The 27,510-nt window shown below is 33.3% G+C and overlaps 1 protein-coding gene across 1 annotated transcript in view; it reads left to right on the top strand.

The window, feature by feature from the left end:
• Positions 1-27,510, top strand: part of ldd (lipid droplet defective) — a 77,462-nt gene that overhangs the window by 31,549 nt on the left and 18,403 nt on the right. Inside the window, exons 4-46 of the mRNA XM_089711275.1 lie at positions 515-644; positions 924-1,066; positions 2,005-2,132; positions 2,330-2,509; positions 2,585-2,751; positions 2,906-3,154; positions 3,253-3,505; positions 3,809-3,991; positions 4,330-4,562; positions 4,793-5,006; positions 5,475-5,651; positions 5,994-6,226; positions 6,527-6,672; positions 6,911-7,041; positions 7,324-7,512; positions 7,742-7,953; positions 8,317-8,552; positions 8,856-8,986; positions 9,227-9,415; positions 9,645-10,378; positions 16,604-16,853; positions 17,150-17,323; positions 17,575-17,834; positions 18,352-18,517; positions 18,854-19,020; positions 19,331-19,583; positions 19,754-19,891; positions 20,058-20,269; positions 20,640-20,773; positions 20,868-20,998; positions 21,186-21,404; positions 21,631-21,835; positions 22,197-22,337; positions 22,503-22,642; positions 23,012-23,239; positions 23,670-23,805; positions 24,219-24,330; positions 24,591-24,761; positions 25,108-25,228; positions 25,533-25,723; positions 26,040-26,178; positions 26,597-26,798; positions 27,221-27,413. Of these exons, the coding sequence (XP_089567401.1) occupies positions 515-644; positions 924-1,066; positions 2,005-2,132; positions 2,330-2,509; positions 2,585-2,751; positions 2,906-3,154; positions 3,253-3,505; positions 3,809-3,991; positions 4,330-4,562; positions 4,793-5,006; positions 5,475-5,651; positions 5,994-6,226; positions 6,527-6,672; positions 6,911-7,041; positions 7,324-7,512; positions 7,742-7,953; positions 8,317-8,552; positions 8,856-8,986; positions 9,227-9,415; positions 9,645-10,378; positions 16,604-16,853; positions 17,150-17,323; positions 17,575-17,834; positions 18,352-18,517; positions 18,854-19,020; positions 19,331-19,583; positions 19,754-19,891; positions 20,058-20,269; positions 20,640-20,773; positions 20,868-20,998; positions 21,186-21,404; positions 21,631-21,835; positions 22,197-22,337; positions 22,503-22,642; positions 23,012-23,239; positions 23,670-23,805; positions 24,219-24,330; positions 24,591-24,761; positions 25,108-25,228; positions 25,533-25,723; positions 26,040-26,178; positions 26,597-26,798; positions 27,221-27,413 (8,341 nt within the window). The remainder of the gene's footprint in view (positions 1-514; positions 645-923; positions 1,067-2,004; positions 2,133-2,329; positions 2,510-2,584; positions 2,752-2,905; positions 3,155-3,252; positions 3,506-3,808; positions 3,992-4,329; positions 4,563-4,792; positions 5,007-5,474; positions 5,652-5,993; positions 6,227-6,526; positions 6,673-6,910; positions 7,042-7,323; positions 7,513-7,741; positions 7,954-8,316; positions 8,553-8,855; positions 8,987-9,226; positions 9,416-9,644; positions 10,379-16,603; positions 16,854-17,149; positions 17,324-17,574; positions 17,835-18,351; positions 18,518-18,853; positions 19,021-19,330; positions 19,584-19,753; positions 19,892-20,057; positions 20,270-20,639; positions 20,774-20,867; positions 20,999-21,185; positions 21,405-21,630; positions 21,836-22,196; positions 22,338-22,502; positions 22,643-23,011; positions 23,240-23,669; positions 23,806-24,218; positions 24,331-24,590; positions 24,762-25,107; positions 25,229-25,532; positions 25,724-26,039; positions 26,179-26,596; positions 26,799-27,220; positions 27,414-27,510) is intronic.

Genomic DNA, 27,510 nt, shown 5'->3' with positions numbered 1-27,510 from the left:
ATATTTAAGTACCTAAATAGCTGTCAAAAGAATGTTCAAAGATGAATGAAGATGCGAAGCGAAGAAAACTTGGCTGTTCAATATGTACATTGATATATCTATAATTTATATCCGAAATATCTATCTATACTTATAAAGCTGAAGAGTTTGTTTGTTTGTTTGAACGCGCTAATCTCAGGAACTACTGGTCCGATTTGAAAAATTCTTTCGGTGCTAGATAGCCCATTCATCGAGGAAGGCTATATTATATCATCACGCTAAGACCAACAGGAGCGGAGCCACGCGGGTCAGCGGGTGAAAACGCGGCGCGCAGCTAGTATTCAATAAACAGGCAATATTTGTTATAAATGAAATAAACGTAATCAACTGAAACAGAATTTAAAATTGATTTCTGCAATATCGCTCTATTATACAATAAATTATAACATTATAGGTATTTATTTTTATTAGTATTTAGCGACAACCGAATTATCTCGTTTACTATATTCTTATATATATTTATTTCGTTTTGCAGGTCAATTCGCAGCTCGTAGTCTACCGAGCGCTGGAGTCCTATCATTTCTACAGTCGTTTATTTGCAACGTGAACAATGAATGCTCTCCCATGGATGAGTTTCAGGAGATACCCACTTATGAGAAGTCCAAGTTAGTGTTTTTTTTATAAAGTTGGTTCAATATTTCAAAATTGATAGCTAATTAAGCTTGCTAAGTAAAACTTATTTCATACTACTTATATGAGTAAAGTACTAAGTAAATAATTAATCATTCAATTAGGTACTTAATATGTAGATATTTTGTAAGACAATTTTTTTGCAATAAACAAAGTGTAATACTTATTTTATATTTTACTGAATCATAATATATAGTTTTGTTTTTTCAAATTTTGTACTGAAAATACTTACTCAAAAAAATACGTATTTCTAGGTTAACCCAGCTCCAAAGGCAGCTAGCGCCGCTGATATCCAACGCGAGTGTAGTGGAAGTCGCAGGTTCGATTCCAGATGCACTCAAGTTAATATCCACGCTGGCTGATGTGGCTGATGAACCAGCTTTTCTGGATATTACGAGTGAGTTATTTTCTTAATAAAGTTTTAATTATTTATTTGTAGTAGGTAACTAGGTATTTATTTAATTTTTACGTGGAAAATAGTCAGTTTCCTGAGGTATAATTGTGCTTGTTATTATTTATTTAAGCTCTACAACGATCTACTTATCTTCAAACAAATAAAATATGTAATCAACATTATTAACTTAAATTTAATAAACAAAATTAAATAACAATACATAAAAAAAAATCTAATCACAATCACTACAAATAAAATCAATATAATATACTTAAGTACACATCCTTTTTTAAATTAAATGTTTTGTAAAATTGAGCTTAAGTCCATAACTTTCGTTGTTGTTTTACTCGTCACCAACGATCGGTTAATTAGGTCCAATATTCTAAGAATTATCAAGTACGCAAATGTCAAATTACCGTCTTTGTTATTATAATTTTTGTAACTTTGACGCTCGTATCACGCTTGTATTATTGTGAATAATTAGTTTATATTACATAGTGGGAAGATATTATCGTCTAAGATACAGGCTCGGCCTAGTTTAGACGATAATGTCCATAGTTTTAAGTATTGTGTTTATATAAATTGAGTGGCATACACAGTGTAATTGAAGGTATGGAAAAATAAAGATTTTATTTATTTATTTATTTTATTTTTATTTTGTATCCACATTTAAATATATTTTCGTAAATTCTACATATTATATGTAAAATGGACCATTTGCTGCTAATGCTCATTTTGCACAAAAAATCTGGGCAATTTAACTACCAGATATAAAAAAAAACATAATCTCATTCAAACACAATGTTACTTAGTTCCTAATAATACAAACGTATTTTAAATTGAAAACGTAAATGTTAGAAACGACTTGACTCCTTCTTTGACTATCTGCTTGTATTTGTGTTAATTTAATAACTTAAAATATAACTTCTTACTTCTTTCAGAAAACGGTATCTACGTGAAGGATTTATTTAGAAGTCCGAACCGCGTTAAACGATATCTCTCTAGTAACATGGATTTATCTGATAATGTAATAAATAGTGTGATGTCTGCTAAACTTAGTCTGGGTTCCGTAAGTATTTAAGCCTTATTTATGCCTTCAATTTTTTTTAACCTATTAACCACTTTTAAAACTTTCTTATAAACTTAGAAAATCCTGAATTAATCGCTAATGTCATTATTAAGAATTATTTTCAGCTGCATCATGAAATAAGTTAATTGTGTTATTAATATGTAATTCATATTGAAAAGAGTCTATTTTATTTTCAGATTATGAGTGGTGACTTGGACAGATGCGATATAAATTCAATGAAAAATTTAATAAAAGTACAGAATCAAGAACATTTAGAAGAATTTGTCAAAGTTTTATGTTCTCTGTCTAAAAGTGATTTACAGAAAACGATCACTGACTTACTACCTGAAATTAATATAGGGAAATATATTACAATGGTGAGTCACGAAAGAGACATAAACATAATATAATAAGTTACTGAATTATAAATAATTTTAAAAATAATATTCCAGGCTGGCAACATGTACCGCAAGTTATCAGGCGATTCACGCTTGACCGAACTGGGTGAGATGGCCACAGCGGGACTCAGGATGCTCTCCATCAGAAGCTTTCTACCTCCGGAATTGAGCGGGATCTTCTTTGGAGATGAAGGAGACTTTAGTTACATGCCTTTGTCTATGTAAGTTTGGATATTACCAGAAAAATACCTTGAAATATTTCTTAATTTATTCATATTCAAGGTGAAGCACATTATTTTTCAATACTGTATTTTTAGCATATTTAAATTTTATTTATAATACCTAATTCACATTTTATTCTGCTTTTTGTTTCAGGGTGAACAAATTCATGGATCTATTTCAACCTACCTTTGGTGATACTCAGTCTTTCAAATCAATCAAAGATGTTTCGGAAGCATTCGTTCTTGGAGTCAAATATTTAAACAAAATACTTAATAAACAAGATGAATCTGCAAATAAGAGCAATAATGCACAACTTGATAGAATGTCTAATGTTTTTAATAATGCTTTAGATGTTGCTCAAGATGTAACAGCCAATGAAACAACTATAGATGTATACAATATGTAAGTATTAAAAAAACTATTTAAAATTCAGTATAAATAACCTACCGCAAGCATAATAACTATAATTAAACTGATATTAATTTTCCTTTGCTTTTCAGATTAACCCGAATAACAAACTTGATGCTAAAATTCCTCACGAAACTGCAAAAACATGAAGTCCTTTTCTATTCCACCCTTCTATCGAAGTTAATACAAGTAGCGGATAGGATGGTCAACATCAACACTAATATAGAACAGACGATCCATGACGTATCCCTGCGGAACCCCAAGGGGGTGAGGGTGCTTGTGGGGTTACCCTTAGCTGTTATAGCGAAGGGGTTAGAGGGGCTTGCTGATCCAGAGAGAGCGCAAGTGTGTATTTTGCGATTTTTAATAAAAAAAATCAAAGATATGTTACAAATATTCAGGATTATTCGATTGGCTAGTGATTAAAATGCTACGGCAAAGTATTGAAACATTATTATCGAAATAAGAAGTTTTATTTATCGCAGCTTATTTCAAATTCAAACGATAATAGTTAAATACCATAAAAAGTTTTAGATATTTATTTTATTTAGATAAGTGAAGTTAAATCTCCACAAACAAACAATAGCAAAAAACAATGTTAAACAATTAACATAAAACTAAACTAAATACCAAAATATTTTATTTCAGATTATAACCACAAATCTAGACAAGCCAGGCCAAACGTTCTGCGACCTGAACCGAATCAGTCAATTCTTTCTGGTCTCCAAACAAGAGGCTACGCAATTGAAAAGTCGTCTTTGCACTGACGCGTGGAAAGAATATGTTAAAGATATGATAACTTCGTTTGGTACTTATGAAGCTAAGGATAATGTAAGTAGATATTATATTTTAAGGTTATTTTATTTACATGTGTCATACAATATTTAGAAATCATGTGTGTGCAATCTAGAAAGTGCAAACGCATACACTCTTTCCTTTTCTACAACTTACAATTGCTTACTCATAACTCAGTGATGATACGCCTATAACTAAAATAAACAAAATTTACTTCTGCAAAGCGTTCACCAGTTGGTACAAATCAGCTGATTTATAATAAGTCTTTTTTTTCATCTAATTCAAGCGCAAAAGAATAAAGTTTTCTCCCTAATCGTATATGATATAAATTGATAACATAATACATATGTATATAATTAATAATGTTCTTCTAGATAAACGCATTGGCATCGCTGTTTGTAATGGAAGCACTTGGCACCGACATATCCGACCAACTATATTCTATCGATAAAGACTTCCAAATACTAAAGAACTTCACACAACTTATCGCAAATTTGGACAAAGTTGTAAAACCCGAACTGAACTGGGACGCTATATTTAACCCAAAAGAGGATGCTAAATTCTTAAAAGTTGTTAAAGAAAAGGAAGGTCTTGGAAAACTTATTTTGTAAGTAACTTATCGAAATGAAATTGTTAATTTTTAAGATATATTAAGTGAATAGTACAAAATTGATACCCTTTATCCAAGCTTTCTTAAACTATTATTTATTATATAGTTGTAGCCATTTTTACACTATTAAAATATTCTGATATTAAAATATTATGTTCAGTGCCTGGTGAAAGCAATCAATTAAAATCAGTAAAAACATAATCAAAATTAACTTAAACCAATTCCAGATTAGCAGTCCACGGTTCTCTTGCAAAAGAAGTTGTTAAACAAAATCCCTTACTAGAATTCAAAATCAGTCCCTTCCTAAAGGACGCTACAACAATGGTAGAAGCCCTCAATCAACAATTAGATCTAGCTTCTAAAGATTTAGCTGAAAGGGCTAAGAAGATATACCCAGATGTATTGAAGATGCTTGCACTCACAGCATTGGATGAAAATAAGGTAGGTGTACGCAAAGTATGAAAAATATTGAATTTGGATACAATTATTAAAAATAAAGATATCTTGTTTCTTTTTTAAATTAGTAGTCATAATAATTGTCTTCGTCAAATTTGTCTACATAATATAAAGTCTAAGTATAAAGTCAATTAGTACCTAATTAATGTTTTGTGTAATTTAAATTAACAATATTTGCAATTCAAAAAGTTTCATGGTATATCCCATTGCATTATTTAGGACAGAATATTATTAAACAATGGCTTGAAATAAAACTTATAATTAAAAAATACGTGAGGCACTCGGGGACTGCCGCGGTAAAGCTATTGCATGCTATGCCTTCAAGCCACACCTCCGCGCCCGTCGGAGTGGGGAGCGTGAGGTTTTTCGTTACGGAATTTCTGGATTCGGTCGCCGCGCTCAAGGCCCGCGATAGAAGCTATGCAATAGCTTAAAAAAAAAAAAAAATTTCAGGTCTACAACTCCTTATCAACAGCAAGTGAAGACATATTTTGTAACGGTTTCCAAAACGCCACAATATACCTGAATTTCCCGCCAAATGTAGATGGAGAAAACCTGGTGCAAACATTGTGTGATGTTTCTGCAGAAATTGATAATGGATTGAAAGCAGACTCTATGCTATCAAAAGCTGTGAGTATTCATTAATTTAAGGCCCCGTAGTTCCTTAAAACGTTTCTTTGCGTCTTTCTACTTGCTAGTAATGAGAGAATTTGTCATAAGATTGAATATTTTCAAAATTCAACCTTATCATAATTCCAATATTTCTCACTTTTCTTCTTCTTCTCGACTCGAACCTAAATACACACCTATTTTTTTCATGCAAATGATACATCATTTGCATTAATATCAATTTAATTGTTCACAATTAAATTTATGTTGACACCATAAATTATTTCAACTATGAACAAAATCTTGATCACTACAAAATAAAAAGTGACCATAGAACCTAAAATATCAATAAAATATTTCCAGATTTCAACAGTAATGAATGCAAACCATACAGTTTTAGAAGAAGTGAATTGGACAAAGCTAATCATGAACTTGAAGCAACTATACATTACATTAGAAACCGACTATCCATATGTTATCGAGTTCCGGAGCTACGGGATGGACAAACAAACGAAAATGCAAATTGAAGAGATGTTTATGGAAGCTAAAGATTTCTGGTTCAGTTTTAGAAGTTTGAAAAGAGTTTTGATGTTAAGGTAGCTAAATCAAAAAATATATCGTTGGTTAATTTTTCGGTGAATTGTTTTTAAAGAGCCTGAAACCAAAACAAATTATTTTTTTCCTTTCTTTAAAAATGTTGAAAGTGTATCTTAAGCAAATCAGTTTTTTAATGTTTGCATATTTGTCTGTCTGTTTGATCCTACTTATTTATATTAGATTCGGCAGTTATTGATATAATACATTTAAACTTCTTTTATTCTTAAAAATAAGTAACAAAACATGCCCGCTTAAAAAGAAGATTCAAGCTTATTTTTAATACAATTCGAAAATTTCAGCATAAACGTAGGCCTGCGAGTGATGGATCTCCTCAACAGTGAAGCGTTCGGCTTTTCACAGGAAATTTGGCTCAGGATCAGATACTATCTTGCCATTTTAACTGGACCTATGCATGCTATGAACGATTTCGTCACTTTTGTTCATGGTAAGTTCACTTTTTTAACCATTTAATAACGTTTTCTTTTTACAGAATTGATTAATTACGAGAAGCAGAAATATTTATCCTGCTAGAATACCAATGATCTAACCTCAGCAATCGAATTTCTTCCAGTTGCTAATTATGTCTTAGTATTTGGCGTAGAAAAGTTTGTTTTTCAGAAATTATTCAATCTGTTTATGTCTAACTGGTGCAACACTTCTAATTATTTAATATATTTTTTCAGGAGTAACGTCAAATAAGCCGCAACAAACAGACATACCACCGAAAACAGCAGTCGTTTTAGATACAGTTTTATCGAATTTGCCGAAATTTGTCACAGAATCAGTTGATATTATAGTTCGGGATAGTGTCGAGGTAAGCTTACTCTCAGTTTTTAATATATTTATTCAAAATGGTGTTTTATGTTTATTATTGTATCATTTATTAGCTTTTCAATAGAGTTCTTCTCATCAATTCATCCAAGCAGGATTTCTTTTATTTGTTTGATCGTTCATATTTACTTAAATAAACATTTCTAAATTAAAAAAATGTTGTGTGGTTTTATGAAACCACGGTAAAAGTGAAACTTTCCGAACACTGCTTTTGATATTCCTGAAATTCCTGAAATAAATTGCATATTTTTTCCTTCCATTCCAGGTCCAACCAGTAATAGATTTAATGAATGGTAACCCACCCTGGCCATGTGGATCGAGCCTAACAAAATTGATACCTTTCACCGCGTCGTCTGAACAGGCCCTTATCTCTCTGGAGACGATATTGTGCTTCGACAGAACTTTCCAGAACGAATGGAGGGAATATCTGGATGAGAAGAATGTCACGCTTTTTGTAAGTTAGATTTTTAATGAAGATGTATGAGTTCAGTTCAAATTTGTGATAATTTCTTAAAGTCAAAACCGTTTTTAACACAAACAATTTTACTCATATAAAGATATCCTCTTTCGTATTTAACAAGGAAGTTGAAATGACCTTTTAGAATATAATAAACTATTATTTTTTATGTGTCAGTTGCATGTTGTATTAAAACCAAATAAATATCGACTTTATTACCTTCCAGAAAAGTGCAAAATGGAACACGACACAGTTCGCTCCACACGTGTTCCTACAGTTCTCTTCAGCTTTCGACAGAACTGTCAATAACTTGGACATAATAAAGGAAATGATGCAAAGTGCTTTCGCGGAACAAAATAATGGACGCCTCAGTTTGATGTCTGCTTGGAAATATACAGTGGACACTTTGAATACGACTGATCGAGATGTCATATTGAGGTATAATGTGTTTTATTTCCTTTGTAATAAGATGCAAAATGCAAGTTCAGTACAAATTGTATGTATATTCAATTACTTGATATACCAAAAATTTTAAGTAAATAAAGGTGTTAACATGAAATATTAGGTGCAAAAAGGTACAGTGCTTATGAAAAAATACATACACATTTTTTCCTAATAAGGCAATACTTTATTGCTTTTATATACATTAAAATTTCTAGTTTCATAATTCTTCAAAAAAGCATTGCATGCAATAGCCATTTAAAGATTTTCCATAAGATAAAGATCCTATTGAAAAGCCCTGGTCTAAAAGGAGCCGTGACCATCTTTACTGACCTTACAACAATTCTATCAATATTCCAGAAAGTGTTTCACCAAAATCGACACAGTCCTTAACTCCATAAATACCTCTACCGTACAAGAGAACCTGCCCCTCTATACTCTATGGCTGAACTACCTGAACTGCTCAGACCAAGTGTACATAGACAATCAGTGCAGAGACGTGGGCAGAGCCGCGGGAAAACACATGTTCAAATTGTTGTCTATGGCCATTGGAAACTTTTCGGAAGATGTCGCCACTTATTTGAGTGAAGTTAATGGTAAGTTTTTCATATTTAGTTTTAGTAGATTTTGTTTTTGTTGTCCTTTCTATAAAATCGTCCTTTATATAAAATCGTCCTTTATATATAAAATTAGGTATCTCAGCTGTATTATCACCAAATGAATATTAATAAAAAAAGCTGCAGAAATTGCAACTTCGCTGAAATTAATTACAAAATCCTCCCTTAAAAAGTCGGAAATTTATATTATTAATGTTCTAAATGAGCGCCCACAAAGAAATCACACCACCACCCACATTACCTTTATTAAATTAATTTCTGTGCTATTTTATATATTTTCAGAGACAAATGCAACACTACTACAGCAACTCGGCTTTACCAGCAATACAGTTCTCTATATGATGTATGACAAAATGCCTGAACTTATGAGTGTGCTCATAAACTCGTACTGGGATTTTGGCTTTATGAACCAGGTGTGTAAAAAATTATAACGTTTATGAGATGGATTTTTTTCAATTATTAATGAATCAATTAAATTGGTATTGCATAAAAATTAAAAAAACTATGTATGTACTGTTTTCATCTTTATTATAGCTTCAGTCGTATCATATAAAATACCAATAAAAATGTACAATTTTCAAGAAATAATATACACATTCATTCAAACTATTATTTGTACTATTTCAGGGTTAAAAACTAATCTTTTTGTCCAGGTCCGCCGAGCAACCCAAACCAAGTTCTGGGACTGTGACGCATTACTCTCTTCTCTTAACCCTGGTCCAGGAAGTCCTATCTCCAGAAGCTTCATTCAGCGGCTCCAACCATTCGCTTGTCCCTCTATTTTGTACTGGCTCTCTATGCCCAGAGGGGCCAATGTGTTCTTGGATGTTATTGCAAAGCCGGTAAGTAGTAACTATTTGCAGAATTTGTTTAAGAAATTGATTTAAAAAAATAAAAATGAGGTTTGATCGACCAAGCTTTTAAAATTTTATAATCAAAAGTTAGAATATGAGTTCGATGCCAACAGACTTTTCATTAACGTTATAATAGATAGGTAACAACATTTTTGCAAATTGTAAATTAATCTTCTGCATGCTTTTTCGTGTCCTTTAAATATTATTTTCTTTTCAGCAATATTTACTATTCACACTCAATGTTTCGCACTTCGAAAGCTCCTACGACAAGGCATATGTAGCCGCAACTAAGATGACCAATCTATTAACAGACATAGCAAAGCAAAAGCAAACTAACAAAATCGACTTCTCCTTAGATACACTTAGATCTAAATTAAAGGAACTTGTTGACAAAATGTTATCATATAAAATTAAAGACACCGACCCTTCATACGTAGAGTTTAACGAAATGATGAAAAAACAAGCAGTATCGACGATTTATCTTACAAGAACTGTCGCTATTACTAACAAAATAGCTGAATTAATAAACATTTTCAATGTGGCAGAAGTTATTAGTAATATATCTGATGAAGACAAGAAAGCTATTGAAAGTGATTTAAGTTCCATAAAAATGGTATTCAAAAGACGAGCAGCTGAAGTAGTTGGAATACATTTCGACGTCATTACTGATGTGCTATGGACAAACAGAAAAGACTACAAAATCACAAATGCATTAGAAGTCATGTGTGATAATTTGAAAGCAAATGACACTAGTAAAGTGATTTTAGGTGATAGTGTGAGAATCAGAGCTATTATTTGTTCAAAACAATACAAAATTATCTACAATGCGGTGCAGTATGTTATGGATGATGATGCAAAAGATGCAAGAAACAGCTTGTTAAATATGATGAAGGTTTTGCAAAATGATAGCACTGAAGATGTATCGAATGTATACGAGTTTATCAATAACAAGTAAGTTTTAGATTTTATTTTTCACTAGCGGTCCGCCCCGGCTTCGCCCGTGGTACATATTTCGCAATAAAAAGTGGCCTATGTCCTTTCTCGGGTATCAAAATATCTCTATACCAAATTTCATGCAAATTGGTTCAGTAGTTAAGGCGTGATTGAGTAACAGACAGACAGACAGAGTTACTTTCGCATTTATAATATTAGTATGGATGTGCTATTTATTAAATAGGTTTGAAGTTGGTGCCGAACATTAAGCACTTAGTATTAAGCCCGTGCACCGACATCAAACCTTTTTAATAAATAGCACATATAAATAATAATATGTAGTAAATAATAATGTCAAATCTTTTTTATTTCTTACTTTTCCGTTTTTGAAGTCGGTTGTTTTTAACGCAGTTATTTTTATTAGTGAATATTAAGCTTTCCGTGCGATTAGAGCTTCTTGTGAAAATTAAGCTCTCCGTGCGATAAGAGCCTTTAATGAAAATTAAGCTCTGCGTGCGATTAGAGATTTTTGTGAAAATTAAGCTCTCCGTGCGATTAGAGCTTTTTGTGAAAATTAAGCTTTCCGTTCGATTAGAGCTTTTAATGAAAATTAAGCTCTCCGTGCGATTATAGCTTTTTTGAAAATTAAGCCTCCGTGCGATTAGAGCTTTTTGTGAAAATTAAGCTCTCCGTGCGATTAGAGCTTTTTGTGAAAATTAAGCTCTCCATGCGTTAAGAGCTTTTTGTGAAAATTAAGCTCTCCGTGCGATTAGAGCTTTTAATGAAAATTTAGCTTTCCGTGCGATTAGTTTTTTGTGAAAATTAAGCTCTCCGTGCGATGAGAGCTTTTTGTGAAAATTAAGCTCTCCGTGCGATTAGAGCTTTTTGTGAAAATTAAGCTCTCCATGCGATTAGAGCTTTTTGTGAAAATTAAGCTCTCCATGCGTTAAGAGCTTTTTGTGAAAATTAAGCTCTCCGTGCGATTAGAGCTTTTTGTGAAAATTAAGCTCTCCATGCGTTTAGAGCTTTTTGTGAAAATTAAGCTCTCCGTGCGATTAGAGCTTTTTATGAAAATTAAGCTTTCCGTGCGATTAGTTTTTTGTGAAAATTAAGCTCTCCGTGCGATGAGAGCTTTTTGTGAAAATTAAGCCCTCCGTGCGATGAGTTTTTTGTGAAAATTAAGCTCTCCGTGCGATTAGAGCTTTTTGTGAAAATTAAGCTCTCCATGCGATTAGAGCTTTTTGTGAAAATTAAGCTCTCCATGTGATAAGAGCTTTTTGTGAAAATTAAGCTCTCCGTGCGATTAGAGCTTTTTGTGAAAATTAAGCTTTCCGTGCGATTAGAGCTTAATGAAAAAAATTAAGCTCTCCGTGCGATGAGAGTTTTTTGTGAAAATTAAGCTCTCCATGCGTTTAGAGCTTTTTGTGAAAATTAAGCTCTCCGTGCGATTAGAGCTTTTTATGAAAGTTAAGCTTTCCGTGCGATTAGGTTTTTGTGAAAATTAAGCTCTCCGTGCGATGAGAGCTTTTTGTGAAAATTAATCTCTCCGTGCGATGAGTTTTTTGTGAAAATTAAGCTCTCCGTGCGATTAGAGCTTTTTGTGAAAATTAAGCTCTCCATGCGATTAGAGCTTTTTGTGAAAATTAAGCTCTCCATGCGATTAGAGCTTTTTGTGAAAATTAAGCTCTCCGTGCGATTAGAGCTTTTTGTGAAAATTAAGCTTTCCGTGCGATTAGAGCTTAGTGAGAAAAATTAAGCTCTCCGTGCGATGAGAGTTTTTTGTGAAAATAAAGCTCCGTGCGATTAGAGTTTTTTTGTGAAAATTAAGCTTTCCGTGCGAATAGAGCTTTTTGTGAAAATTAAGCTCTCCATGGGAATAGAGCTCTTTGTGAAAATTAAGCTCTCCGTGCGATTAGAGCTTTTTGTGAAAATTAAGCTTTCCGTTCGATATGAGCTTTTTGTGAAAATTAAGCTCTCCATGCGATTAGAGCTTTTTGTGAAAATTAAGCTCCGTGCGATTAGAGCCTTTAATGAAAATTAAGCTCTCAATGCGATTAGTTTTTAGTGAATATTAAGCTTTCCGTGCGATTAGAGCTTTTTATGAAAATTAAGCTCTCCATGTGATTAGAGCTTCTTGTGAAAATTAAGCTCTCTGTGTGATTAGAGCTTCTTGTAGAACGGACCATTGAACTGTCCTGTGTGGAGCTGGAGCGTTATATTATTGTTTGCGTTTATAGACCCCCTTCCAGTGACTATAATATGTTTGAGACAGTCATGGAAGAAATATTAAAGCGTCTAAGCAGGAGTAAAAAAAAAGTTATAGTATGTGGTGATTTTAATATTGATTTACTTTTACAAACACAAACGGCTACACGAATTGTTAATTTGTTTCAGTCATTTAATCTATATAAACTTTTTAACGAACCCACACGAATTACACCTACTTCTGCAACTTGTATTGATAATATATACTGTGACTGCATCTGTTTAGAGAAAAATATTCTCAATACATTGACTTCGGATCACTGTGGCCAGAAAGTAGTTTTTGAATGGGATTGCATACCTACATTTAAAAGGATTAATGTTAGGCCTATAACTAAAAAAGGCATTAATAAATTTAGGAATAATATTAATAAAAACCTGCCCGTACTAAATGATCAATCCTATCCTAATAGTCCTTGTGAAATGTTTAAAAATCTTTTTAATTTAGTACATAAAGAATTTGAAAAAATATTTAAAGTTAAATCTTTAAATATTACCAAAGATTTACCATTTAGTAAATGGGCGACAGCTAGTATACATAGGTGCAGGAACATTCTTTATGAATTAAATGGTATGAAGCAATATAATAAAGACCCATCTTTTCTTAGTTATGTTAGAAATTACTCAAAATTTTTTAAAAACGTTTGTTTCACTGCAAAGCGTTTGTATATCAAAGAAAAAATACGCGACTCTGATAATAAAGTTAAAACAGTTTGGTCAATTATTAATGGTGAAATGGGTAAAAGCAAATCAAGTAATACCATAAAACTTGTAAATAATGACAGGGTTATTGACAAAAGTGCTGATGTTGCGCTTGCTTTTGAAGAATTCTTCAGTAGTGTCCCTGCTACTATTACTAATAGTTTAAATTCGTCTTCAGCACTTGCAGAGACCTTTTTGAGGGACCATGTTGCGGAGTGCAGTACATTATTTGAATTACGACACGTAACTGCTAATGATATTGTTACTGCCTTTAAGACGCTTAATCTTAAAAATACTTGTGATCTTTGGGGAATGTCCGTAAATTTAGTTAATAATATAATAGAAAATATTGCGAAAAATTTAGCTTCCATATTTAATAAGTGTTGTGACTATGGTACATTTCCTAATTTACTAAAGCTTAGTAAAGTTATACCTTTATTTAAGAAGGGCGATCAAGAAGACTGTAACAATTATAGACCTATCTCTATTTTACCAACATTAAGTAAGGTATTCGAGAAGTTAATATTAAACCAATTGAGTAGTCATTTTGCATCTAATAATTTACTGCACACCAAACAGTTTGGTTTCACAAAGGGGCGCTCAACCACAGATGCTGGAGTTGCACTTCTAACACATATATATAAGGCATGGGAAAACTCAAAAAATGCTCTAGGGATATTTTGTGACCTCTCCAAGGCATTTGACTGCGTTGAACATTGTACTTTGTTACGTAAACTTAATCACTATGGAATTAAAGGAAAAGCCCAGAACCTCATAGCGTCATACCTGCATGATAGGATACAGACTGTAGTTGTTAATGGAGAACGTTCTAGCGGTGCGTCAATTAACATTGGTGTTCCACAGGGGTCAATTTTAGGTCCCTTCTTGTTCTTGGTATATATCAATGATCTTCCCTATTATTTGCAGGATAGGTGTGAAATAGTTCTGTTTGCAGATGATACCTCATTAATTTTTAATGTGGATAGGCATGACCCAAATGTTGACGAAGTGAACAGTGCTCTTTTACACATATCTGAATGGTTTACTGCCAATAATTTATTATTAAATGCCAAAAAAACCACTTGTGTTGAATTTTTACTTCCTAATGTAAAAAAGTTGAACAGAGATATTACCTTGAACGGGGAGGTATTGCATCCTACTGAGTCTACTGTATTTCTAGGGTTAACATTGGACGAGAAACTACAGTGGGGAGCCCATGTCAACACCGCTGCAGGTAAGCTCAGTTCTGCTGCATATGCAGTCCGAAAAATAAGGCATCTCACCGATGAAGATACGGCTAGATTGGTTTATTTCAGCTACTTTCATAGCATTATGTCCTATGGAATTCTACTGTGGGGCAGGGCTGCAGATATAGAAACTATATTTATCTTACAGAAAAGAGCCATTCGCTCTATATATAATTTACGTGCTCGGGACTCACTATGAGATCATTTTAAGAATACTGGTATCCTTACTGTACCATCACAGTATATATTTAATAATATTTTGCATGTACACAAAAGCTCTGACTTACACACAAGAGTAGGAGATAGACACGATTATGGCACAAGGAACAAGAATAGAATTGAAATGCCATTTTTCCGATTAGCTAAAGTTAAAAATTCATTTATGGGTCAAGGTATACGCTTATACAATAGAATTCCTCACAATATTAAAGAGTTTAGTAGTTCTAAATTTAAAACTTACATAAAAAATGTACTAGTTCAGAGAGCGTACTACAGTATTCAGGAATATATGGACGATAAAGACCCATGGAGGGTTGTCGCGTAAAAACCACAGGACAGTTCTTTGGCATATTATGTAGTTAGGTAGATATAAGTTACATATTATGTAAATTTATTGACATTATTTAAAAGAGCAACTATGGAGTTTCTTGCCGATTCTTCTCCATAGATACTGCTTTCCGAATCGGTGGTAAATGTTAAAAATACTATGTAATGACGATTCGAAAGTGCTACTAAATAGTAGTCTAATTGAATAAATGAATGTTTGAGTTTGAGTTTGAGTTTGAGTTTGTGAAAATTAAGCTTTCCGTGTGATTAGAGCTTTTTGTGAAAATTAAGCTCTCCATGCGATTAGAGCTTTTTTGTGAAAATTAAGCTTTCCGTGCGAATAGAGCTTTTTGTGAATATAAAGCTTTCCGTGCGATTAGAGCTTTTTATGAAAATTAAGCTCTCCATGCGATTAGAGCGTTTTTGTGAAAATTAAGCTCTCCGTGCGATTAGAGCTTTTTGTGAAAATTAAGCTTTCCGTGCGATTAGAGCTTTTTGCGAAAATTAAGCTCTCCGTGCGATTAGAGCTTTTTGTGAAAATTAAGCTTTCCGTGCGATTAAAGCTTTTTGTGAAAATTAAGCTCTCCGTGAGATGAGAGTTTTTTGTGAAAATTAAGCTCTCCGTGCGATTAGAGCTTTTTTGTGAAAATTCAGCTTTCCGTGCGATTAGAGCCTTTAATGAAAATTAAGCTCTCCATGCGATTTTATGCGGTTATCAATTCGGCCGGTATATATTTTTTTTTATGTATGTACACCGTACACCGTATGTTTTTTCGGATAGGCCCAGTAGTTTTTATTTTATGAGCTTTTTTGTCTGTACTCGATGACTAAGTTGATATGTAGCAAGTAACTTTGATTCACTTCCCGGTAACCGATTGAGCTGAAATTTTGTATACGTATGTAAATTTGATAGCGATGAAACATTATCATGACATGAAGCTGATTTGATGATGGAATCGGAAGGTGGCCATAGGAACTCAGTAATATATTGACTCAACTTTATCGAGTTTGGGCTCGTTTGATTCGTGTTGAAAAATACACTAAAAAGTATTAAATAAAAATAACTGCGTTAAAAACAACCGACTTCAAAAACGGAAAAGTAAGAAATAAAAAAGATTTGATATTATTAACTACTACATAATATTATTGTACATATTTCGCAATAAAAGTGGCCTATGTCCTTTCTCGGGTATCAAAATATCTCTATACCAAATTTCATGCAAATTGGTTCAGTAGTTAAGGCGTGATTGAGTAACAGACAGACAGACAGAGTTACTTTCGCATTTATAATATTAGTATGGATTGAACGATAAAAGATTTCAAATTAAACAAACTTAATAAATATTTGCCACATCTGCTGACAAACGAAACAGTTATAGTTCAGAAGAGTTCAGAAATAGGTTGCATTTGATTCTTTTCTTGTTCTCAAAATATTCTTGTCAATACAACATATTCCTCTAAATATTTACAATACTTCAAATTTCAGCCCCTCAATAGTATCATCTTTACAACGCTCCATCACCTCTGCATCAGAACTCTCAATCCCCATCTACCTCAAGTTCCTGGGCAGTACTATCCAGCACCAGACCATAGTTATCGACTTCCTAGCGGGGGGAGACTGGTGGGGGGGACTGAGGAGATTGTACACTGGACCGTATTCTACCAACTTCTTTGATTCTGTCGAACAAAGTTTTGAGATTGCTGATAATTTGCTAACCAATTTGGATAAGATACATGTAAGTATTGAGTGTATATGACAATTAGAAACAAATTTCAGTTACCTTATTGTGTAATTTTTCACTAACAGTTGTTTCCTTTAACTTGGGTTTCCAACTGAATTTATTGATATATTTTAATGAAAAAGTTATATCTATTACTAAAAATTTTAAATATTGTGTTAAGATTTACCTGAAAAGATTAGATATACAGCATACAGATATACAAGTGCATAGTATTAAACATCGTTGATCTTGAAAGCTCAACTTCTCAATTGTATTCGACATTATATCAACAAACATTTATTACTTTTTAGGTAGTAAAGCTCCTCCGCGACACCAACGTGAACGACACTGAGTCGTTATGTCTTCCCAACGTCACGATATCGGACTACATCCCGGATAGTACGGGGAAATTGGCGAAACTACAAGTGCAGCTCTGTGATGGAAATTCGATCAAAGAAATACCGTTTTTGGTGTTCGCTTCACCGGTAAGTTTTTAGGAATAAAATTGTTCATTGTTCTATTGCGAATAGCAGTCAAAAGCTCTGCATTCATTTTGAAATCATTCTTGAACAATAAATGTATAAATTCCACTATAACGGTTGGAATTATGTTTTATATGGCAACATTTTACTTACTACCCTGTTGATTTTACCAAACAATATTCCAATCTTTAGCAATGATACAATAAGTGAAAAACATGACTGTAAACTAATTATTACTTATTTTCTTTTTTCAGGGTTACGACGATTCGTTAGAACTATCAACAACTGTAGACTATCCAGACATAAACTCTGATATGTCACAACTAGAAACCAAACTATCTTCTATAATGGATGGACCACAATCTCCACAAATACCTCCTTGGGTTACTGATGAGAATTTATCGCAGTTTAGAAGCTTGATGTTGAACTTACTGTCTAAGGAGAGTTTGACAAAGATGGCGTTTGGGGTTATGAGTAATATTGTGGATGCAGGCACTTTGTATTTAAATACGACGTAAGTTTCTCAATTCTACAGTTATTTAATTTAAAATATATAAGTATGTCCCAATATACACCAATTCCAAAAAATTGACTCTATTCATAAAAAAATATGTGCACCCATTTTAATACGAGTCCAGCAAAAAAAATTCCTTTTTCCCACTTTCGTTTAACATAGAATGTTAGAATTTACTAAAATATAGTTTGTAAAGACCCTCAACTTAACATTAGTACCACATAACGTTAACTTATAGTAAATATAGTACCATTATTGTTAATCATAATTGGCAACTGTCTTTTGCAGGACTTCATAAAGAAAACTACCCAATTTTTTAATTTTTAAATTTAAAAATGAATGTACCTACAAAATGTGTGCAACACTTTGTCTAGTGTGCATTTAGCTCAAATAAACTTTACCCTATTGTATTGTTTCCATATTTACCTTAACTGCGCTATGTGCTTCTAATTATAGTAGAGCCAATTTAATAGGTAACATTTGACGTTATACATTACTTTATTGTATTTCCCACCAGTTGCGCCATGTGCTCCCAGCCCACAAGCTGGCTGAAGCAGCTGACCCTGCAGCTGTTCAAGCGGCAGGAGTACGACGCGCTGCTGTGCCACCTGCACGCCCTGACCCTGGAGGAGGTCTACATGACCCTGAGAAACGATTTCCACTGGGACATGGCTATTAGTGAGGTGAGATGTGAAAAAAGAGCGTATGTGCCGAGCACACGTGTCAGAACTGAAACTTCAATTTTGGAAACAAATGAAAATACGAAACATAAAAATGTTTTTTTTTTACATAATATACTATCCATATTTATAATATATCACATAATATTATAAATGCGAAAGTAACTCTGTCTGTCTGTCTGTTACTCAATCACGCCTAAACTACTGAACCAATTTGCATGAAATTTGGTATGGAGATATTTTAATACCCGAGAAAGGACATAGGCTACCTTTTATTGCGAAATATGTACCACGGGCGAAGCCGGGGCGGACCTCTAGTAATTAATAAACTTGTTCCAGCTGATATCAACACGCAACTACACAAAATACGAACTAAACAAAGCGATGAACGAGCTTCTGGAACAGATCAAACTGAACCTTCTAGAAGATATCACGGCTAATACTAGCAAGCTAGCTGACTGTCTCGCTAGAAATGTTACCAGAAATCCGCTGGGAAATGCTACATTGTAAGTATATTGAGAATTTTTTGCTGGAGACAAATTTTTATTTCATATACACATATCTGTACGACATAATTTAGGATATAATATGCAGAATACCTACTTTAACATGCAATATATTAATCGTATTGTTGGAAAATATCTTAAGTTTTTTTTAAATATACTTGGGGTTATATAGAATACAAATATAGTGTAAAAATTAAAAAAAATCAAAATATTTTCATAAAGATCGAGTATTATTTTGAAATTTATCTATGGTTTATAGATTTTATTATTCTTAATAATAGTAACTCAAATATACTACTTAAAATTTCAGAGTAACAACAGTACTATCACGCGTAATAAAACTGCTCAGAGCAGACTTACCTCATCTCCAAGAAGTAGACGGTATCACAGAAGTCCCTTACCTTCAAGAACTACATAACGATGTAGCACATAATCTAGATGTTAATAAACCTTTGAGTGATTATCTTAAAAGTGATAATACGATGATTAAAGATCTAGGTAATAGTATCGATGATGGTGACCTGATTGAAGATTTCAAGGATGCTGATATTAACTTACGTAAAGTAAGTATGCTCTAACTGTTGTTAAAGTAATACGAAACTGAAACAAACCCAAATAAATGTCATCGAAAATTTTAAACTAAGTTTCACGTAATAAATCGATAAGGAGCGCACTATTTATAGTACCAAAAAACATAACATAAGCTACAATTTTATTGCCTTATCTTTTTCAGGTAAGAGATCTGCGATCATTGAATGAACCAATAAAACTTAAGAAATACAACTGGTTGTACGTGTGTGCCTCATACAATTGCAGTGAAGTGATACAAATTATAGACAGTAATTTGAATATGACTTTAGTGGATGCAATGGTGAGTTAATTGAAATTTAGTAACATAATAATTCTCTCATGTAATTTTTATATTCTTATTGTCTTAAAACACACATTTCAGGTGTAAGTGAGAAAAGAAAAGCGTGTACGTGATAAAACTGTTCAGGTAAAATTAAATTTTAAAATAAATCTAATTTTCTTTACAGTTACCTGAAATCCAAAGTGAAGTTTTCTGGAATTTCAACTTCATGTCCAAAATACTACATCCAGAAGAGATCATACTTGAACATATAGCCAGAGTTTTGGGATTCCTCAGTAAAATGGATATAAAAGGGGTTTTGGAGGGAAAACTAACTTCTTTAATTGATGTTGCTATGCAGGTGTTAATGGACGATACCCTGAATGGACTGGTTTACAGGTTAGTTTTTAGATATGTTTATTCGACCAATTACAGGTGAAAAAGTAATTAATCCATCTTTTGTTGTTTCTTTTTTATCCTTTGATTATTAGATATCATCCTTCTAATTTTCCATTATAACTGTAGGTGTTTTCACAATTTTTTTATATATTGAATTAGAATTGTGATTTTTGAAGTGAAAACTTCTTTAGCGGCGTTGAGCACTTTTTCTGTAATGGGTATAAAATCTTAAACTTGCGTCAGGACACGTGACCTGATCGAAAAAGCGTAAGACGGATACCATTCCAAAATATCAAACATGCTGAACGTTAATAATCAAGTTTTCACTTCTGCCGGCACTCCCGGAGTGCAACCCGTCTTTTTTTTTCAGTATTGATGGCATCCTCACAGAAGCTAACCCTTTTCTGCAAGATACAGATCTAGATTTTGACGTGAAGTCCATTACTAAAGGACTGCAGGTGCTGCATCAAATGAAAGACTATGTTGTTGAAAATGATGTTAGCAGTAAGCATTTTCATAAAAAAATTATTTAATGGATTCAGAATTAACTATAAAAATGTATTTGATATAAAAACATGCATTTCTTTCTATTTTTCAGTAACTCTGTCAGATATATTCAAGAATCCAGATAAAATAGAAACTTCACTGAAGAACATCGGCGTGGATGATTCTAGCCTTTGGTCAGTAGCAGCTCCCAAACTGCAGAACGGAAAATTGCATTTGAAACCGGTTTGTTGTTTATTTCCCATTGTTTCATAATTTCTTTTGAAATCATTAAGTGGTTGATAATGAGATCCAAAGTCATGTCATTTAGACAATTTTAAGATATGTGGTTTACATTCGTAGAAAGAGCATAAGTTGAAAAATATGTATAGCTAAAATCATAGAATTTAAAAATGTGTCTTTTCTATTTCAGTTACTGTCCCCAAAAGATGGCCAATATCACATAAAAGATTTTATTTGCAAAACCGAAGATATTTCTAAAGTCCTAACATCTGAAGATCTTGATATTGCTTCTACAGATGAAATTTACTCTGCAATTGTTGAGCAGTTTTGCAATATGGAAGATGGACTGGCCAAACAGATTGTACCAGTTTTGGTTGAGAATGTTAACTTTACATTTATAGTGGATCAGGTATAGAGACGAATCTACTTACGGGACTTTTTCATTTTAACCAATATGATTGTTTCTATTGTAAAAGTAGATTTTAAAACAATATTTTAAATTTTTATATCCTTTTCAGGCTTATTAACATGTCTTATCATAAATATACGTTGTTGTAAGCACTATTTTACCAAAAATTTATAAAAATACCTATAAAAAATTGAAGTATCCAACCGTTAAATCATTTTTTTCACAGATAAAATCCTTCCTGCTAACCAAGCTCTATACAGCATCAAACCTCACGCAAGAAGAGGGCAGCACTGTATTCAACAAATTCGCCGACATGGCGGCATTATTGCCGACAGTACAAGGAAAAGTCGGCAACTTGACGGACATGCTCGCTAAGGAACCGCTGTTCCAAAGATTGAAGAGCGGTTTCTCTATTGGAAGTTTATTGTCCTGTGAGTTTTTTTACTTTAGACATAATTCCAATTTTTATACCTATAACGTGGAATGGGCTCTAAAAAATTATTATCACAATATAAGCATTTTTGAACTGCGTTCCTTTTTAAATATACAGAATAACTTGGCTGCTCAAAAGATTAACAGCTAATGAAACTACCACGGCCGATCGAAACAACGACTATTAATCTTTTAATAAAAATGTGTCCATCTGTTAAAATACTATTAAACGTTTTTCCCTTTCTATGCAATCTCTCTTCAGTCCCTTCACATACACAAACCATGAAACTTCCAGAAAAACATTTTTTCAATATTATATTCCTTATTATATTATTAACCAATACTTTTTCCTCTATCCAGCATCAGAAATGCTATCAGACGTGGGCAACATGATGTGCGGCAAACCTTTCTTCTCCGGTGTGAGTCGCTTCTACAAGACCATCGTCAGCTCGGTGACTCTATCGTCCAAGCCTGATGAGGAGCAGTTGAAGGTTCTGCCCAGTGAGTAATTCTCTCTACTTAAACAAAAATATATCTTTTAGAGGCGTTATAGAAATAGTAATTGCTAAAGTAGACAGATATTGGTTACAATAGTGGTTGAACCACTCAAAATTATAGAAAATTCTATTATTTTAAGTTATGAAAACTTTTATTCCTCGCTTCCAGCTGACTTTTGCCGCTCAGTATACACGGAAATTGTAAATATGGAAGGCGGTAAGATCGTGTGGAGCTTCGTGAAACCGCTGTTGATGGGAAAGATCCTCTACACGCCGCCCAACCCGGCTGTTATTAGTATTGTTCAACAGGTATATAAATAGATTAGTTTAAAATTAATAAAATAATATAAATACTACTTTATTGTACTCCACATTAGAAATCCGACTCGAAGGACCATTTAAAATAACAATTTAATTAGATTATGAAATGACGTTTTGAGTTAGTTTCTTGAAATACTGATAATGTAATATGTACCAATTAAATAATATCTTTGTCGTTTCTTACATCTTATTTCAGAATTTTCATGTAGCTATTTATTTATCAAACTGTATTAAATCAATATCTAATCTGTTGGAAGATAGGTATATCAAACTTTATATGTATTTAACTAACTATAATATTGATTGAATAGAACACAACAACTATTATTAGAAATATAACAAATATATTCTTCACAGGCAAACACAACATTCGGACCAACATCCCAACTCTTCAACCTGGTCCACTCGTTTGCTCACGCATTCTCATCGATCGACAAAATGGCCGCTCACAAGGCTGGCCTCAAAGCGTTACAGGAACTGCTCTCCGCTGATGATTATAAGGATCTCAGGGTGTCGCTCGTGGGGGATGTGGCTGTGCCTGATATGGATGTGGAGGAACTGCTTGGGGGGATTGGGGATACTGAGGTACGTTTGAAAAGTCATTCTTTTAATATCTAAGTATTTCTTTAAAATACTGTTTTTATAAAAGTTCTTGATTTTACCCATAAATAATTATTACTTTTATTGTTTTTCTAATAACTGTTTTTTATTTTTACTGCTGTCAGTTTCCTGAGAGATAAATAGTATGATTTATGTTAGTAATATGCAACTTTAATGATTTGTCAAAAAGTGAATACTGATTTAGTTTTTCGTGTTGTCCAAGTGTTGTCAATTGTCTCATATTATCTGGCACAAAAAATTGAACAATGATCATTTCTGAGTTTTTGTCCTCTAAGTTTTGTCCTATCAAGATTCTTACCCATTTATCAGTTAAATATCCATGTCAAATGAAGCTATTTATTATTTTCAATTTTCTTATTATAATTTTCTTATTATTTTCTAACCATATTTTCAGAGCCTTGGCCGTCTATTACAAAAAGCATCAAACTTCCTACAATGCATCAACCTAGATCGCTTCAAACCGATGCCGAATGAACACGAACTGACATTAGAAGCTGCTAGACTTAACAGGATTAATGAATTTACAGCTGGTAAGAAATGAAAATTAATAAAACTGTCCAGGGAGCACTGTATAAAATTGGCTCATTTAAACGATAGAAGATGTTGTTAAAGATGTGTGAAATCCTTCAAGCAAACACATTTTAAATTATTTTATCAATTGATTTTTGAAGTGTATTAGCTTCTTTTGCTTGAAAATTGAAAATCTTCTGAAGATGATAATGTTGTTTGATGGCAAACTTCACCGTAATTTTTAAAAAAAACGGGATGCACTCCGGGAGTGCCGGCAGAAGTGAAAACTTGATTATTAACGTTGAGCATGTTTGATATCCATCCGTCTTACGCTTTTTCGATCAGGCCACGTGTCCTGACGCGAGTTTAAGATTTTATACCCAACGCCGCTAAAGAAGTTTTCACTTCAAAATAAACTTTATTTTCATTCCAGGTCTTGTCTTCCTCAATATGACTGACGATCAGGCAACAATTCCAGCTGACATCGACTATAAGATTAGAATGGATATCGAAAACTCACCAACGACAAAACGGACGAAAAACTAGTGAGCTTAAATCTATTTGTTAAACACTCGAAGGACCAAAAATACTTAATTAATTTTAGCAGTATAAGGATACGAATAATAAGATGCGTAGAAGATTTTATATAAACTAATTTCATGTTTTTTGAACCTAAAGTTATATTAGTTTCAAGTTCATACCAAAAGAATATGAATATGCAAAAAAAAATGAAAATTACGCATTTTTGAACTTACTTATATTATCATTTTCTTTAATTGACTTTTAATTGTTATCTTTCCCACAGTCTCTGGACTCCCGGTCCTGAAGCCAGTTTTCTGGAGAACATGCGCTATTTCCGCGGCTTCGTCCAAGTTCAAGATATTGTTGAGAAGGCACTTGTCAAGCTTTCAGGGAACTCGGCGGACTGGGCGGTGTATACACAGCAGAACCCCTATCCTTGTTATAGGAAGGATTTGTGAGTGGAAGTTTTTGTTCAATTTTTTAGTTTAAATTTCAAAATAATTGATAACATGTTTTCATATAATAAATTGGTATTATATAACGGTTTAGAATTTCATTTTGTAAGAAAAAAAATTGCATTTGTTGATACGTAATTTTTCCATTATTTTATTAAGGTCATTCAATGGTTGCGTCCAAAGAATAACATTCAGTAGATATTAAGCTTGGGTTTTGTATCCTATCCTATCCTGAATCTGTCTTATTTTATGGCTACACTGATTTCCAACCTGCATTTTTCCCCACCAAAAAATAACTTATTAACTATTTATATTAATTATTAACGAATCATTCTAACTTTTCAGATTCCAAACATCCCTATACGAGTCGCAAGCGCTATTGGTTGCGTTCTATTTCTCCTTGCTCTTCACCGTGTCTTCTGCAGTTCGGTTCATTTTGGCTGACAAGGAGTCTGGACACACTATGGTATGTTTAAAATATAATTTATTTAAAAAATATGTGCATTGAGTGTTTCATTTTAATATTTATCAACATGCCTTCACTATCACACAACTTCCCCTGTATGTTTAAATATAACCGACACCTTAATACTCGATTTTGATCCACTAACATGCAGATTTAATTGAAACTTTGCACACTTATCAACTATCAGTGACACTACAATAGTTTCACGAGTTAAAGCGTGTTTTTTTTTTGTAGGTATATAATTTTTTTTTATCAAAAATTAATTATTATTTTTAATATTTATAACAATGACCACCCCTTCCAGCTGCTCCAAGTGATGGGCGTGAACCTGAGCTACCACACCCTCTCTTGGTTCATAGCATCCCTCCTGGAGATGACTGTCACCATGGCGCTGGTCTCCATCGTGCTGTACGGGGGCAGCATCCTACCACGGACTCCACCTTCACTGACCTTCACACTGCTGTTCATATTCGGAGTATCTGTGTTAAGTTTCTGGTGAGTTTTGGTTGGTGGATGTAATAGTTAATAAGTTTACAATTTTATTAAGCTACACTATAGTTAGCAATAACAATAACCAAATTGGCTTGCGCCGTTAAAATCTTGGACACTATAAAAAAGTGTGATGTTTACTAAAGTGTAAAAAGCAAAAGTACAATATGAGGTTATAGGATAAGAATTCTGGTTTAAACCTTTTAATTTCTATATCCGATTCTATATTTCTTAGCAAATAAACGTTTTCGTTTTTCGTTTTAAAATTACCATCATTAAGATATTTAATGTCATCTCAAGACTTATTATTCTTTTTCGCCAGTTACATGATGAGTAAGCTATTTTCCTCCGCGAGTATGGGTGCAGTGGTTGCAGCTCTGGCTTACCTTACTACCTTCATGCCGTTCGTACTTATTCTCTCTCTCGAAGCTGTTATGACAAGTGGCCTCAAGATCTTTGTAGTAAGTTTCTTTCGATAACTCTTTTTTAATTTCTGTACTGGTATAAGAAAGTAATTATCGAGATTACATCATACAAACATATTATCTACAATCGAACGAATCTTCAAAATGTGAATATTAATTAGTCTCACACGACTGCGTACTACGTGTGTGTTGTTTGTGCCATGTAAGTGTCCGAATATCGTGTAACAGTGTCACTTGTATCTGTATTTGTGTGTCACTTGTATCAGTGTCACTTGTAACAGGTATTTTATGTAAGTGTCACGCATATTAGTGTCACCTATAATGGCAGTGTCACGTATGTCACTATCATATGGCAGTGCCACGTGCGTCTGTTGGTATTATGTGTTTATCCGTGTCTTTTTTAGTGTCACGTATGTTAGTTTCATATCAAAGCAACTAATTTCCTCTTTTCCAGAACCTCTCAATGTCCTCTGCGCTCTGCTACGCGTTCCTCCTCATCACTCGTCTAGAAGCAGCTGGTAGTGGGGCTCGCTGGGCCCACGTGTGGGACTCGCCTGATGGTGTGGGGGATATTAGTATTGGGCTTAGTGCTGCTATGATGGTCGTGGATGCTGTGATTTACTTCGCTGTGGGGTATGCGCTGGAGATGGTGTGGGGTGAGTTGCAACTTTTGTTTGAAAGATTCAGGATTCAAATCCAACTTAAAACACTTTTAACTTTAAAAAAAAACAAGATTAGACTTCGTTTAGAAGCGTTAGAAACTGTGGTTAGAAGTAGGAAGTAGAAGTCAAATTACAGGGTGTTTTGTTTACATAATATGAAATTATGCTTAAAAACACGTGGAATAGAAGTGATATTTTGTGGGCATTTAAATTGCCGTTTATTGTTATATGTTTTAATAGATTAATCTTAAAATCGCGTCTTTGATTTAACTTGGTGGGGGACATGGAATGAAAAGTTAAAGCATTTAAAATATTCACATTTTATTAAAAAAAGGAAGTGACAAGAATAAAGGCAGAAGTAGTGATTTTAGTTTGGCCATTGCAACCATTTATTACCATCTAATTTCTCCATTCAGGTTTAAAAACAGTACAAAACAATATATCCCACGTACCGTCAAGTGACGAGAAAGCTGGTGTAAGCATCATCAACGTATCAAAGATGTACTCGCGGGGAAGCAAACCCGCGCTCTCTGGCGTCAGTATGGAGTTACGACCGGGGCAAATTACTACGCTATTGGGACATAATGGAGCTGGGAAGACTACGCTTATGTAAGTTATTTATTATGATTTATGGTTATGTAGAATAGGTTATAATGATAAGTAGGTTGTTTTTGTCTTAGGTTCAATTTATTTTTCTTTGAACTTA

The sequence above is a fragment of the Colias philodice genome, chromosome 26 (genome assembly GCF_061535455.1).
Source record: "Colias philodice isolate Cphi_HAF_F1 chromosome 26, ilColPhil1 Martin Lab GWU primary, whole genome shotgun sequence".
Taxonomy (NCBI): domain Eukaryota; kingdom Metazoa; phylum Arthropoda; class Insecta; order Lepidoptera; family Pieridae; genus Colias; species Colias philodice.
This window is presented reverse-complemented; position numbering and strand designations above follow the sequence as displayed.